The 16000-nt window shown below is 42.1% G+C and overlaps 1 protein-coding gene across 7 annotated transcripts in view; it reads right to left on the bottom strand.

Annotated features, from left to right (window-relative positions):
• The window catches only part of ADGRL3 (adhesion G protein-coupled receptor L3), a 480889-nt gene that overhangs the window by 294244 nt on the left and 170645 nt on the right, over positions 1-16000 (bottom strand). For all 7 annotated transcript variants that reach the window (XM_056489462.1, XM_056489463.1, XM_056489464.1 and 4 more), the window contains exon 3: positions 13908-14153. In XM_056489462.1, the coding sequence (XP_056345437.1) occupies positions 13908-13962 (55 nt within the window). In that variant the 5' untranslated portion in view covers positions 13963-14153. The remainder of the gene's footprint in view (positions 1-13907; positions 14154-16000) is intronic.

Here is a 16000-nt window from a genome sequence, read left to right as displayed (position 1 = left end):
TTAAGCCCCATCTGTAATAGCACCCTACAGGGCTTTATTTCAACAGCATTATTATATAATTGCAATGGTGCCATAGCCTTTGCCTCAGAGACCCCCCACCTCTAGAAAAAGACTCCCACAGCATCCCTGTGCCTCTCAGCCACAAATGACAGATTACCAGCAGCTAAGACTGCAGCACAGCTCAGGCTGTGATGGTCAGTGAAGCACAGGGCTGTACAGACAGAACCTGCCTGGCTGCATGGACAGCCCACATTTCCCTCACTGCTGACTTCTGCCATTCAAGGCACAGGGGGCTGTGGCCCCTAGAGTCCTCCTTAGCCTTATAGTGCAGAGGAAGTTGGGCCAGCAGATGCCATCCACACAACGAAGCAGCAGGCAGTGACAAACCAACTGCACACCAGAAGGGATGATTTTTGTTTTGTTCTCCAAGGGTATTGGAGCTAACATGAGATCACGTAGATCAATCTCATAGATCATGTCTGCTGCTCAGTATCCCTCCAAACCACTTTTACCCTGTTGTTCCATTTGGAATCCCATCTGGCAAAAAGGACAAAGAGCATAAATAATTCAATTTCTGCAAGTTCCATGAAAGTGAAGAGCCTGCCATTGGAAACACCCCACACTATGTTTACAATGAAGGGAAGAACCCAAAATACAAATATGTCTCCCTTACTTCTTTTGCCCATGAAACAAGCTGTCTTTTCAGAATGATAAAGTTTATTTAACTAGTAACTTACTCAAAGACCACAACAGAAATCTCCACTGCTTTCTGCAAGTACAGGGATGGATACATTTTTTGACTTATCATGTTTTTCTGCATTGGAGATGGGTATGCCAGGCAAAGAGTTTCCTGATGTCAATGTGTGATGTGCATTGAAGTTGCAGGAAAAGAGTTAAGATTCTTTCTTATGTCCTGTTCTTCCTGCTAAACAGATTGCAAGTGCCACACCAACAATCCCAGCCATCACATAATTTTAAGTCAAGTAATAAATTATTTACTACAGTTCCCTATTTGAAAGGGAGTCAATTAGTTAACAGGCCATCAATTAATAATCAGCAAAGAACAATACAAAGAGAGGAACTTTTCTGAACAGCACAGCTCTTGAAACAAAGAGAGCTTTTAAACCAGACACCTCTATGTTGAAGCCAGTATCTTGCTTCACTGAGCATCTATTTCAATACACAAGCAGCTACACTTGCTAGCAAGACATCCTGTTGACACCTATTCAGTCCTGCCCTACTTTGGCATGACAGTCCTGTCGCTCTGCAGGGTTCAAGTGAGTGCTCAGATACATTCAAAGGATTATAATGCAACATATTTGAGGGCATGAGGCAAAAGCTTTGTTTCCCAGAAGAACATCTGAAGAGCAGCATCCCCTCGAGGACGTTGCAAACAAAGTTACCCTGGAGACAGTCTCTGAAGAACAGTGACAATTTTCCCCAGAAAAGATGATCTGTTGGGTTGGTATTTTAAGTGGGAGGATGGGGTGGTGAGCTCTCCTTGTTCGGGAAGCAGGAAGGGAAACGAAAGTGAGGGAAGGAAAAATAATGTTATTAACTTATTCCAGGATCTTTATAATATGAAAAGCTCATCGCTTCCTCTACTATGCAATAGCATCATTTTACTGTCAGGAAGTAATGAGCTTTTTCAGTTTCTTGACTGATTTTCTCTTAGACTTTGTTTTCAGCCCTGCAATCCAATAAAAGCGGAGTCCAACCAACCCTCTGCTCAAGAACTGAAGACCCTGTATTTATGGTCTTCATTTTGCCAAGGCTGGTATCTCTGCTCTTCAAACAAGGAGCCCACCCAACCAGGAGAAAGCACCACACACACAAAGCCTGAGAACTCAGAGGCATCACAGCAAACTGTGTCAAAATAAACTTTTTTTGAATATTGTCAAAGTCAGGTATTCTGCTTTATGAACAAACATTCACCCAGGCTTCCTCAGGAAAAATACCTGTCATTACTATTATTTTTTCAGCTCTACTTAGCTCTTCCCCACAGCTTTAGCTGCTATTTCTACTGCTTTCTAGGTAGTATATCCGGTTACTATTTTATATGTGTATTTGTCTTCACACATAATGCTCTAGAGGTGTAAGCATTATTACTATATAACCACCAATGAAGGGATCTATAAAAACTAAGGAACATTTGACAGCTCTGCAGCTACCACTTCCACAAGATACTCAGATTGCCATATCCAAGTGCAAACTACCAAAAAGAAAAATTATAAATAAATTAAAAAAAAACAGTGAAACATTAAAATGGACTTAGCCCCTAAACTGGTTGTGAGCCTAACTCTGAGAGAGGCTTATGCCCCACAGCTCTCTTTGACTTCTGAGTTTATCCTTTTTAATTCACTGCAGTTTTGTGAATGCTAGAGAGACTGATCTCATCTTCTTGTATCAACTTTTCTGTGCCCTAAGCTTCTCACCATAATAACGTTCCAGAGTGATATTGGATACACCAGCTCTCCGCAAAAGTTATTCTTGATTGCATTTTGCCAACTGGCCAACAAGGGATAATGAAATTCAACATGTAAGCACTCCCCCAAGAGCTGGAGAATTTCACATCTGTCATACATTTACTATCCAAAAAAGAAAGGCACTGTATTTGTGCAAGGGCTAGGGCTCTGAGAAACAGGGCTGCCACCAGATGTTCCACAGCTGAGAGTCTGCACAGCCTCAAGATGGGAGGCTAATCAGTGCAGGCCCTAAATAATTAAGTTACTATGCTTTGCAAGAACTGCTGGCTGTTTAGAGGAGAAAGACCACAATTCAACATCCTAGTGAGAGAAAGGCAGAAAGGGCTCATATATTATATAGGTGAATGGGGAACAGCCAGCATTACCAGGGCAGAATGAACAGGACCAAGTGGAAATCCACATAAAGCCAGACATCAAAATAGAGCAGTCCCACCTTCTGGGACCCACTTGGAAGATTTTGGAACCAAAATCACAGCAGAGAGCAAATAGTCTGAGCCATTTGGGTTTCTACTAAACAGTATTCCTGATCCTGTTTTTAATTAAGATCCCCAAGGACACTGCACAGAGACTATAGGTCCATCCATTTTGTGGCTCATCTCCTCCATCTTATTGTCTTCCAGCTCTTTAATCTTAGGCTCCTGTGAATTCAGGTATGCAATCTGAAACAAGGACTGTAGCTGGCAGGATGCAAGGACGTGCCTGCAGTGCCTCACAACCACTGCTCTGTGTCTGGAGAGGTGGCAGTGCTGAGGACACACCAAAACAGCTTCCTACAGGTAAGACTCTCAAAATTTAGGCTCAGATTCATTGTTATAAAGGTAAGCAAGTTGGAGTTTTTTTGAAATTATTTTTAATGATACTGTAACACATGACTTCCAAGCACTAACTCTAAAGTGTCTGCTGGTGATAGGAATTCATTATGTATTTGGCATTTGGCCAACAGGCCATTTTCCCCCCCCAATCAAATTAAGGAAAACAACTACACATTGCTAGATATTTTTTTTTTAGCCCTCAGAATTCCCCCAGAGCAATACCTAATGGTAAGATTTTTAATTGCACATGCCTATAAGATTACAGTTGTGATGACAGGTTGGATTTCAAGTCACCACAAAGACATGAAGGCATGTCAAATGTTCCTTGCATTATTCCAAGTTTAGATAGACCAGCACTCTATGGGTTTATTTATATATACAGTACAAAAATTACATTTAAAACACATATACATCCTCCTATGTATGTAAATACAGAAAAATAAAGTGATCTGGATTTTCCTACAACTCTTACAAGTAAGCATTCTTCCTTGAAAACATACTACCAATTACATGTACACAGAATTGAGCAGCAGTGCTGGCAAAATAGAGTTTGAGGAGTTGGCCATGAGTCTCTCAGAGTGGAGGAATAAAGGGGATACCTGTTCCCAGGAACACCTTCCAGCCCCTGCTGTCTGCCCTGCCCAGCAGAGGAGAGGACACACCAGAGGGAGGAAGAGGATGCCTCTGGAGAACGCACAGCAAGCAGCAGTTGGCAGGGTTAGCACCAGCCCCTGGCTTTGTGGGGCACCACCATGGCTTTTCCTGCAGAGACACTGCCACATGGCTTTGCTCATCCACACCCTTGGCTGGAAGGGTGCTGAGCTCCCAGCTGGGCTCCAGCCTGACACAAAGAGCACAGCCAGCCACTCTGCCTTGCCCACAAGCCAACAGGCTCATCCCCCCCTCCACCCCACGGCAGAGACTCACATACCCAAGCCAATTTAGTTTCCTTTTTGTCATCTGCTCCCCTGATACTAAATCAGCCCTTATTGCAGCCTCCAGCATTTCAGTAACAGAAACAAGACACTCTGAATTAAAAGTTGGAGACAGATCTTCAGCAACAAGAGCTGCAGAGGGGAGGAAAAAAACTAAAACAAATTCTCCCTTAAATCAGCAGCACTGATGGACTTCTAATTGTTTCTAGAAGAGCTTGAAGGGGGGTCAGCCTACCAAGAGAATAAGAAACAAGCACAATGCTATAACTCTCAGGGCAGGGGAGCAGCCTGGTGAACTCACTGCAAGCACCAAGGTGTGAGAGATTAGCCCAGGGTGCCTTCTCCTCCATGTTACATTCCAGCTTTCCCCAAAGTAACCCCTCTGGGCTGAGGAAACCAGATTCAGAGTGCATTTACATGGAATCACCCACTTGCCATGGGATTTGGATCAGACCCCAAAAACATTCAGGGCATGGGTTGGACTCGATCTTGAAGGTCTCTTCCAACCTAGTGACTCTGAGATTCTGTGATTAAATGAACTCAGTATTAAAATGCTGTATTTATTTAAGTCTCCACATTCTGGAGACTTATGAACAGGTGACAATTTGAGTTTCTAAAACCCATCAGACATCTCAGTTTCCACAGATTATGGTACAGCAGGGAGTGACAGTAACAAAATTATATGTTTCTAGTCCTCACCTCTTCCTATGCCCATTCTAAGGAACAGACTGTCTTGAGAAGGATTTTTAGCACCTGTATGTCTTACAGGAAACAAACTTACACCTCAGAATGTGTAACAAGGCACCCACTACTATCAAGCACTGCAGAAAGCAGCCCAACACAGCAAAGCACAAGGGAATATACAGAAGTACATGGTGCTGTGATTGTAATTGCTTGAGTTTATGGGCTGCATTCAGTACTGCTCTGTAACTAAAATCCCACCAGCCCAGGCCCACGCTTGCTACAATGGGCAGATTGCAGCATCTGTGTGGTGTTGGCTAAAAACCCATGGCACATCCCCCAGCTTGGAGCAGAACCATGACAGAACTGGGATCATCCTGCCAGGCACTGGGAGGGATAGTCCAGGGAGGTTGCCCGGCACAAAACTGTTTGATGAAATCAGGGAAATTCCAAGTGAGGAAAATCTCCTGAAGTCTCTGACATGCTTTTGATTTTTTCCCATACCACAGCATCTTTCCCAGATGAGATGTTCATTGAGCAGCAGGAAATGCCTTCCAAATTCACATAAAACCACATCACCGAACATATCCAATTCAAAAAAAATCATGATCAATAAAGGAAACAACTGAACAACAGTGCATATGCCATGGGGTAATAAACATCAGATGGCTCTAAGATTCATTTAACATGAGTGGAGCTGATAAAATGGATGTTAGAGATATCCTCTGGGGAATCAGCAGTTTCATTTGCAATAAAGAGCTGCTTCTTGCTGGTTTTGCTGGGCAAAGGGTGCTTTCCATAACAGGAAAACAGCAGTTCTGCCCAGATCTTAAGGGAGCAGGTTAGCAGCAATTAACCAAATTAAGGTAACGATGCAATAGCTAAAAACAAATAGGGAATGGGTGGGCAGCTATCTCCCCTATTCATGAGGGTAAGAAAAGGGAAGCTGCCCACTTCTGCTCTCTCTTTACTGCACCAGCCTCATTCAACCTCAGCTTGTCCCAAAAACCAGTCCTTTGGGAGTATCTGGCATGTCCAGGAAGACCCAGGACAAGGTGTCTTCCCACATGTAGAAAGCTGCAGATGGGAAAATACTCCTGGTGCTCCACAGTACCTGTGGGTATTGACTAAGGGGTGCCTGTACCCATATTAGTCAGCTTTGGCACTACATTTTTCAGTCCTGGTTGCTTAGGACTACTAACTCCAAGAAGATGTATAGAGAAATCATTCTCATGTTTAATTGGAAAAGCCAGGCAAGTTTTTTTTTTTTTTCTTTTTTTTTTTTTTTTTTTTTTGTTTGTTTTCTTCAAGCATTTGCATCTAATGCCAAACCACAGTAATTGCATCACTTACATGGAAAACTACTGTGGTTTTTCATTGGGATGCTATTCTTAATACCCATATATCCATCAGAAGTGAAACATCTTTGGCCCCATTAATATCCTGATGAGCTATAAGTTGCTGAGAGCATGAGTAAAATTTATTTAGAGAGTAACTGCCTTGAAAGTACCCATTTTTAATAGCAATCCCATGTTTACTCTGGGCTGAGCTATGACAAGGACTAGAGAGGAATAGGGCTAACAGTACTTGCTAGCCAGGAGCTATACAAAAGAGACAGACCTGGATCAGCATGGCTGGATAATTTCAATCCTCCTGAATCCCAAGAGAAAGCCAGGCAATACCCTAGAGATCCTGTCATTTCAAGCACATGGTTGCTCTTAATTCTTTAAAAATAATTCAATGGGAAGAAGGTTTTAACCTGGTAACCTTTAAGCCCCCTTAACTGCATGAGCTTTGACTTTTCACTTCAATTTAAAAAAAAAAAAAAAAAGAATTATAAAAATTTTTAAAAAGACAAAGGAAAATGAAAATTAAGAAAGACTTTTAAGGCACTCATGGCCCTTGTGTTTTTCCTCTCCAGTACCACCCAGCTGTTTTCAGGTTGGCATATTTTTTCCCCAACACATCAGCCTGATCCCCTTCTGATGCTCCTCCAAACCTCCTTATCTATTTGCTCAGCACTTGCTGGGACCAAACCCAAATGCACCAGACATTACATTTGTATACCCTGAACTGGGAGAAGATTGGGAGGCTCAAGAGACTGGCTGCAAGCTAAGGTTTCCAGATCAAATCAAGACTAGGTCAGAAACAAAGAAACCCAATCATCCTACTTAGCAACTGCCCGGCAGCTGATACAAAATGAATACTTAGAGTTAGGTCAGCTTTTTAGACAGCAGATGTCTGCACCATGACACCTATTCATTACCTAGGGATATTAACTGCACAAATACAATTTTTCAGGATTTAACAGAACTCTTTATTGCATAAAGCTATTTACACCTCTTTGTGAGAAGCTCAGTGCTGCACTTTTCAATTCTGTTTTTTAAAAAGTGATTTTTCTTAAAGGAGTTCACTAATAAAAACATTTTTACAATCACAATAAAATATAATAGGAATTAAATTATGGCACAATAATTCACACTTGACTGCACAGAGGCCATTTGGCCTTCATCTTTGTGCCTGAATGTGCTGGGTGGGAATTACTACACTGTAATTCACCTGCTGTCACATCTTATGGCTTGGCTAACACTTGAGAAAATCAGAGCTCGGAGTTGGTCACTAGAGAACAGAAATCAGTCTTGTCAAGAAATTGTTTCAAATGACAGAAGCATCAGATATTGCAGGCATGAAAGGAAGCACAGCTGCTGCGAGAGCAAGGACATTTTTTGTTGCTGCAGCCCAGAAAGAAACCCCCATGCCCTACTGCTGTACACCATACATGTTAAAATCCATCAAACGTTTAGGATGGGGAGGGACGAAAGATCACCCAGTTCCAACCCCCCTGCCATGGACAGGGACACCTCCCACTAGACCAGGTTACTCAGAGCCCATCCAACCTGGCTTTGAACACTTCCAGGGATGGAGCAACCTGTTCCAGTGCCTCACCACCCTCACAGTAAAGACTTTATCTGGCTTTGTGGAACATCATGACCTTCCTGTGGCCCCTTCTCTCAGGTTTGTTCAGATCCCTCTGGATGGCATTCCATCCTTCAGGCACGCCAACGCATCACACAGCTTGGTGTCAACAAAAAACTTGCTGAGGATGCCCCTGATCCCTTTGTCCGTGCCACTGATGAAGACATTAAATAGACCTAATCCTGATATGGACCCTGGGGGTAAAAGGTCTTGCTTCCTCCCTACAGTAGGAAGATTCTATGAGTAGACACACTTGACAAAAGCTGAAGGAAAAAGAAAAACCCCACATTATGAGAAAACCCACTTAAAATCTCCCGCCTTACTTAGTGTGAAATTCAGACATGAAAGAAGTGGGTCTGCACACAGACCTCTGCACTACATAATGGCTTAAACAAGAATTAAGTAGTGGATAGTCTTAAAAAGGTTGAATTTCACCCTCTATCAGTTCATAGATTGATCTGTCATCAGATGGGGAACTTAATACTCTCAATTTTAGTGCAATGCTGCTAATGAAAGTGCTGTAGCTTCTACAGAGAACAGCCTCCCCCTTTTATCAGGAAAAGCCTTCCTCGATCACTTGTTCCACTCTGGAAAAGGTGGCACGGCTGCAGGTAATACAAATTGCCAAGAATAGCAAACATTATAAATATTTCAAGGATGATTAATCTTTAAAAGACTGAAGTTAGGCAGAAGCCTGGAAGTCAACTTAGCTATTTCACAACTAATAAAACATGTATCTTGTATTTCATTGTGACTGTATAAAGAGTATTGTAGTAAAAGGCAATTATCCACCATTCACTAGCTAACATAACACTTGTACAAGTATAAAAGAAACACAGTATGTATTTTAAGCAGTGACAGTATTTTCACCGTATTAAAATAGTAGTGAGGCAAATGTTCAGCTCACATTAAACAGCACTCTGTCACCAAAGACCAGCCTGCTAGCATCATATATTCCCCCAAGACAGATAATGCTGCTTGCTTTAACAGAATCATTGTCACCAGGCAACTACCAGTGCTGTTCAGTAATAAATATTTCCACTGTTCCCACAGAAACTGGCTTGGCATCTGGACCTGCTAATGCCTAGAGAGATCAGCCTGACCTTGGAGTGCCATCTTTTCACAAGGATGCAGCCCTCACCACGCCTGGCTCCCAGAGGCATTGCAGAGATGGAGCAGAAGCTCAGAGGGCAGGAACAGGACAGCAGACAAGGCTCTCTTCCTTGCAGCTGCAATGACTTGAAAGGACTTCAAATTTCATTTCCTACTCTGAGAATGATAAATTAGTTCAGCCCCATCTCAAACTAATTCTCATATGGAGAGACAAAATGGCATCTGTCCCCAAATGCAGGAAGGTCACTTTACAGCTATGCCACAAGACTGCATAAATAAATTCTTGGAGGCAACCAGTTTTTTTCAAGTTTAGAACTGGACCAGCAGCATCTGCAGTCCTGCCAGTTTGGTGCTGTCAAGTATCAGTATTAGGCCCTAAGCTTCATGACAATACCAGGCTCCAGGACTTGACAGGCTTTGTCTAAACTACAACCTATTTTAGCTTAAACTTTGCTCTAATCCCCAAAGTTATTTGAGAAACTTTGTTGCCCTTGCAACTTCCCCTAGGATAAGATAACTTTTGCCTAGTCTGTCCTAGCTGCCATGTCTGATTGCCCTGGTTTGGGCTGGGATAGAGTTCATTTGTGCTTAGTAGATGGTACTGTGTTTTGGATTCAGTATGAAAACACAGAATCACTTTCATATACAAGGCTCAAGGGAAATAAGTTAGCATCTGTATGGTGCTTAGCTGCTAGATGGGCTTAAACCCACAGATATTGTTTGTCCTGTAATTTCAGCCAGGTTTTAGTTACATTATTGTTTAACTTGTTCCAATTTCAGTTTTGCTTAGTTTTGGCCAAGTGTGTGGTTCTAACCCAAAAATCACATTGTATATCAAGGAAAATATTAAGGAATTTAAGTAATCACAGCAATGACTAATCCACCCCATGGATCATCAGGAGAGAACTGGGTGCAACCCATTCATAAATACAGGGTTAGAATATATGCAAAACAACCCAAAGCAGCTGCAAGACCAGGAGGAACCAAACCCCAGAACTTTGCCCAAGCAGGATCCAGGATGCTGACAGCTCACTCCCATGTCACAAGTGCAAGGCAAGAGCTTAGCAGCAGAAGAAACAGGTAAACAGCCACACCTGTTGATTTTATTGCATTTGTAACAATCTTCAATAGAAAGTGGGCAATTTTGATTATTACTTAACTGGAAAAATAAGTGGTTGTACCTTTTTGGATTATTACAAGAAGCAGAGTAACAACAATTAACTCACTCTCTGTTGCCCATCATATATAATTAGACATGCAATACAATCCTTAAAAAATAATTTGCAAATAAATAATAACAAACCAATCTGGTGGGATGATAAAGATCTTTGCATACAACAGGCCTTCAGCTCTCCTCCAGAGCCTAAAATAAGTTACTTATTTGGAGACATGCAGAATTTCACCCCACAGTGATCACTGCAGTATCCTTCCTACCCTGCTCCTAACAGCATGCAGCTCTGAATCCCCTTATTTCTATTATTATTTTTGTCCAGCAATCTGGAAGTCTTAAATCTCAGCTCTGAGCCATACATGAGCACGACAGCAATGTGACAGAGCAGGTGCACATCTCTCCAGGCTTGCAAACTGAGCTGCTGCCTGTCACGTCTATCTCATTTCAAGTGAACTTTTGACAGCGTTTGTTTCTGGGTGAAGAGAAATCTGCTTTGTTTGGGGTCAAGGGGAGGAAGGCTGAGGAAGAGAACAGCTGCTCATTCCAGAAAACGCCTCCTGGAAATCCACCTGCTACAGGGAAAGAGGATCAGTTTGCTCAGGTGCACATGGGGGAAACACAAACCAAGGAGCACTTTCCCAGGGTCCAGACCTTCAGATGCTCTGGGAAAAGCTTCCAAAGAGGGGCAAGAAGAAGGCAGGGGTGCAAAAGTCCTGTCCCTGTAGCAGAACCCTTGCAAAGGATGAAAAAGGCTTTGCTTTCATTGTTTTATTTTATTCCTTGGTATTATTTCAGTCTATCTCGTGTAATTCTCTGATTTCGTGTAACAGGTTTAGTTTTAGGCAACAAATGGATTTACAGGCTTTGCTGTAGCTTAGGAGAGGGGATAGCTTTTGGGGGGATTCTACACTGCTCCAGGTTGTGCCATAAGTTGTAAGCTGTTTTCCATTCAAGTCAAGAGTAACAGTAAAGAAAGCAGCCACTACACAAATCTATGATTATCTCAAGTATTTCACATGGCTTAATTTTTTGGTGAGCTGTGATTCAAAGCAGTCTGAGCAAAACTAGACAGTGCCGTGCCTGTGCATTTCAGATACAGCAGATACCATCACTGAGGAAATGCAAGGATTCATGACCTTTTCCCCTTTTATGATTCCTACAGCTTATCAACAAGATGACATTGTACCAGGGCTGTATCTGGAAGATTACTTTTCATTTTGCAGATCACTGAAGTATACACCCTTTGAATCCACACTGGTCATCACAGCCCAAGAACACTGTCTACTCCAAGATATGAAACATCTAAAAAACAAAACAAAACAAAACAAAACAAAAAAAAAAAAATACCAAGCCCCCTGAAAAAAATCCCAAAACATCAAACTACCACCACCACCTCTCCAAGTTATGAGATCACTGGTCTAAGAAATCTGTCTCTAATGCTGCTGCTACTACAGATGAAGAGGCTGTGTCAAGGAACTCAAAAAGGGAATGAGATGTAGTAAGGTCAGTCTGAAAAAGTAGTTCATATCATCTCCAGCAATCACTGCAGGCCAGGAGTCATTCCAGACCACAAAAGAGGAATTCAAATGCTCGATTCCTGTTAAGCACAAATCCTGAATGCTTTCTGCATGCAGTGAAAAAGGATTACTAAAAGGGAAAATTAAAAAAAAAAATAAATAAAAAAGCAGGGCTTAACTAGGCTATTTTTATAAGGAAGGTGAGGTTGTGGCATGTGTTTGAACAGCATACCACAGTTCTGAGATGGAAGCTGCATCCTGGCCACTCAGAGATCAGAACAGGGAAAACCAAAGTTCTTTAGCTCAGACCAAGGGTGTTCTCTCTCCCTTTTTCCAAGATGGATATCACACTTCCACTGAGCAGATAATGTGGGTGTTGAGTAGATGTGTGATGGTCAAATTTACCACCACCTACTGCCACAACCAACATAGTAAACACCCTGTTCATTTAGTCTGGAGTGCAGTATAAAAGGTAAAAATATTTCCAGACATAGTTCCTGCACCTCTGGCATTTGCTCACCTGTAGTATAATATGACTCCTAGGATACTTTCATTTACTGGGACTATCAGGCAGGACTTCCCAGCTACAGTGGCACAGAGAATCTTAAACAAGACTGCCAGAGGCACATTTAAACTAATAATTGCTTTCACTGTTAATACTATGTAATTTTTAAGATTTACAAAACATTTAGCTTCCCTGGAGAGAATTTTAGAGCACCTTTCTGAATCGCTCTTTCATTGCACCATAACTGGCCAACTCAGTTTAAACACTCATTCTAATTTTCATGTCAGTGAGGAGGAGCCCTGCTTAAAGAACAATAGTGCAGATTTGTCCTCAAAGGTGTTATATAAGAAGACAGGTTGTGCTCTATAGACGTGTTCAGCCAATTAATTTTTTTTAATCATCTTTTTTTTCTGTAAAATTTTGCTCCAGTGTCTTAGCACAGAGGATCAGCTGGTAAACCACAAAAAGCCTGATGAATATTTTAAAAGCAGGGGCTCACAGGCTACATGCAATTTACAGACATGCTTCCACTGGCCCTTAATTAAAATGAGATACTTGGTAGAGTTCACCTTCCATTAAAGCATCAGAAAAATCAGGCAGCCAGGTTTTCCAAAGCCCTGCCCTGAGCATTTAGTAACCATCACTGCTAACAGGAGCTCCTGAACCCTCCAGCACTTGTGAAACCTGGCAGCTTGCTTCTACAGCATAAGCTTGGGTTTCTCGTATCAGAAGAAAGAACCCAACAGGCCTCAAAATCTCATTTCAAAGAATTGCATGTGTCACATTTCACTGAAGAGTTTCCTGGCTAATTAAAGAGATCAGATTTTTTTGCTACAGCTCTGTAGTGGGTTTGCATGGCCAGGTTTTGGGGGGTGCTGGTTACAGGGGTGGCTGTGAGAGGCTGCTTGAAGCTTTCCCTGTGTCTGACAGAGCCAATGCCAGCTGGCTCCAGGACAGACCCACCACTGGCCAAGCTGAGTCCATCAGGGACTGTGGCACTGCCTCTGGAGTAACACATCCAAGGAAGGGGACAAAGCTGCTGCTTTGTGAAAAAAAAGCTCTGGAGACAAGGTCAGTGAAGGAAGAGGGGCAGGAGGGGCTCCACATGCCAGAGCTGAGAATTCCCTGCAGCCCTGGAGGTTGAGCAGCTGTGCCCTGCAGCCTTGCTGTGGCTCAGTGGAGAGAGAATCCCAGGCTGGAGCAGGTTTGCTGGCAGGACCCCGTGGGAGGAACCCATGCTGGAGCAGGGGAACAATGTGAGGAGGAAGGAGCAGTAGAAACAAGATGGGATGAACTAGACATAACTCCCATGCCCTGTACTGCTGCAGGGGAGGAGGTAGAGACAATTGGGAATAAACTCACTTCAGGAAGAGGGGAGGTGGGGGGGGAAGTTGTTTTTATGATTTGCCTCAATTTCTCATTAGCCTACTCTGATTTGGTTGGTAATAAATCCATTTTTCCCCAAGAAAAACAAAGAAGAAGTCTGTCTAATGTAGCAGCTAAACTCAGAAAAAGAAACCTTTATGTGTCACCAGCATTCTTTGTTTCATTAAGTCATAATGTAACCTGGGAATTTCAAAGACTCGAGGTGCAAGCAAGGAGAGACATCAACATCCTGTAAAAAAACCCACACCATTAGGAAAAGACAGACAAAATCCTTGCTATTTTCTCTTCCCTTCCCACAGGCACATTTGCACCATCTCTCACTCACCATGGGAAAACGGTGTTAAGAGCATTGTGAAGAACAGCAGCTGTGATGACCACATGACTGTGAAGGAGAGCTTGAAAGTATCCCAGCAAACAAAGGTTCAAATAAAAAGGTGAGCGTCCTCCTGCACTTGCTTCCAACACTTCAAACTGTTGTTGGCCTTCAATTCACATCCAAAAAGGGAGGAAAAAAACAATCAAAAATAATAACAATAAAAAAATCCCACAGCCAGTATCCAGAGTCTGAGACCTACAAATGAGAAAGGAAAAAAAAACTGCAGTTAGTACAACAGTAAGATAGGTTTTTTCAATCAAGTGTTGCTGTGTTTCTTTGCTGCCAGCAGCTGTAAAGGCAAATGCATCTTCCCCACTCCCTGGCCCTTCGGATGCATGCACATTCCTACATAAAATAGGAATTAAAACTTATGCCTGTGCAGAGAACCAGTTACCAGTTGGTGGACAAACAGTGCTCTGCTTCCTCTCTCAGACAGCAGTTTTGAACAAAAAAGCTAAAACATTTCCCTCCCTTTTGCATTTCTGTCATGCCTCTGATGAGGATGCTAACAGCAAGATACCAGGCCAGGCAGTGGGATTAGCAACATAGTTTGGGAGCGTTTCCACTGATGATATGCCAAAAAGGCTGTCTTTGTTTGAGGCGACCTGTATGGCTTTGAATCACTGAATCTGGACCAGGCTCTGAACACAAGCTGAGCCCAAAGTCACTCTTATCCTATAACCAGCTACTTTCTACTCACTGCTCGTCGAGCTCTGCAGTTATTTATGGTGGAATTAGAAATAATGGTTTTGTCCATCCCACGCGCTTGCAGGAAAGCGCGGGGAAATCTGAATCCGTGCTTGAACAGAAACATTCACTCATTTAGCCAGAATGTATTCCAGCTTTCCATCATTTTAATCTCTCCAAAAGGGGCTAGATGGCCACGGTGACTCAAACTTGGCAGGAAAAAAACAACTATACAGAGTTAAACCACGGCAGCAGTTTGAAACTTAGCTCCCCACTGACTTCGAAATGATGAGGAAATATGAGGAATTGAAAAGTACTTTACGTATCTGTTTTGAACTCCTTAGGCTCTGCAGTCTTCACAGTACTGGTCTAATTAAAAATCTCTCCAAAAATCTCTGATCAACAGAAATTATTCTTCTCTGAGCACAGAAGCTGTTTTTGCCAACTTTTGTTCTTACCCAAAACCAAGCCTGAGCCAAAATGCTGTATGAAAAAACTGTGCTGCATGCCATTGTGATGTGGGTATATTTCTGAACGTCTGGCATGACAAAGTGCCCTTTGTTTTGCTTCCTATCTTTACTGATCAACTAAATAAAGCCCCATATTGTTCAGAACCAAGGTCTATAAAGAAGCTTCAATTTTTTTAATAAATATATCTTGCACTGCCAAGATTTTATTCTCTCACTTGACTCTCCTCCCCAGTCTGTCCCAGCAATTTGTTCACTCAAATGTAGCATTTAGTTTCTATAGTTTTTTTCTCATCTCTTTATGTGGGGTTAGTAAAAAATCCAAGGTCAATCTGCAGTCAAGTGGTTTCTTTATGGACATCCCTGATATTAAAACTTGGCTTGAGCTGGGGCTAACCAAAACAGCCATTGATAATATTAAAAGTCTGTTTATCAAATAGAGAAGAGCCTCATGATTATTTTAAATTATACATTCTAAACAGTGATCAAGTTTTCCATTTATATTTTAGTAGGCTACCAGTACACATCAAACAACAGCACTGCCATTATTTATGCATGCTTTTTCTACAGCACCCTCTGTAAAGTTTCAGAAGTGAGAAGCTTTTTGTGCTACAGGATTTTAAAAGGCTTACAGAGATGGGTGAAAGCTATCCAAGCACAGGTACACTTCCCTGAAGCAAAAGCTCAGGGAAGCACAGTGAAGGAACAAAGGGGTTTTTTATTTTTATTTTTATTTGTTTTAACTGAATCACTTCTGAATAATCGAAGCCTGTTAGAAAGAGATAACATTATGGTGCAGTAAAAGGGTTTTGGGTGTAACCAAAGAAGCCACAAATTAATTAGGCTTTCTATCCCAGAGAAGGTATAATTGTCAGCAAAATACTTACA

Source organism: Oenanthe melanoleuca, chromosome 4 (assembly GCF_029582105.1).
Source record: "Oenanthe melanoleuca isolate GR-GAL-2019-014 chromosome 4, OMel1.0, whole genome shotgun sequence".
NCBI classification, from domain to species: domain Eukaryota; kingdom Metazoa; phylum Chordata; class Aves; order Passeriformes; family Muscicapidae; genus Oenanthe; species Oenanthe melanoleuca.
Note: the sequence above shows the minus strand (reverse complement) of the source record. Positions and strands in the feature narration are given on the sequence as shown.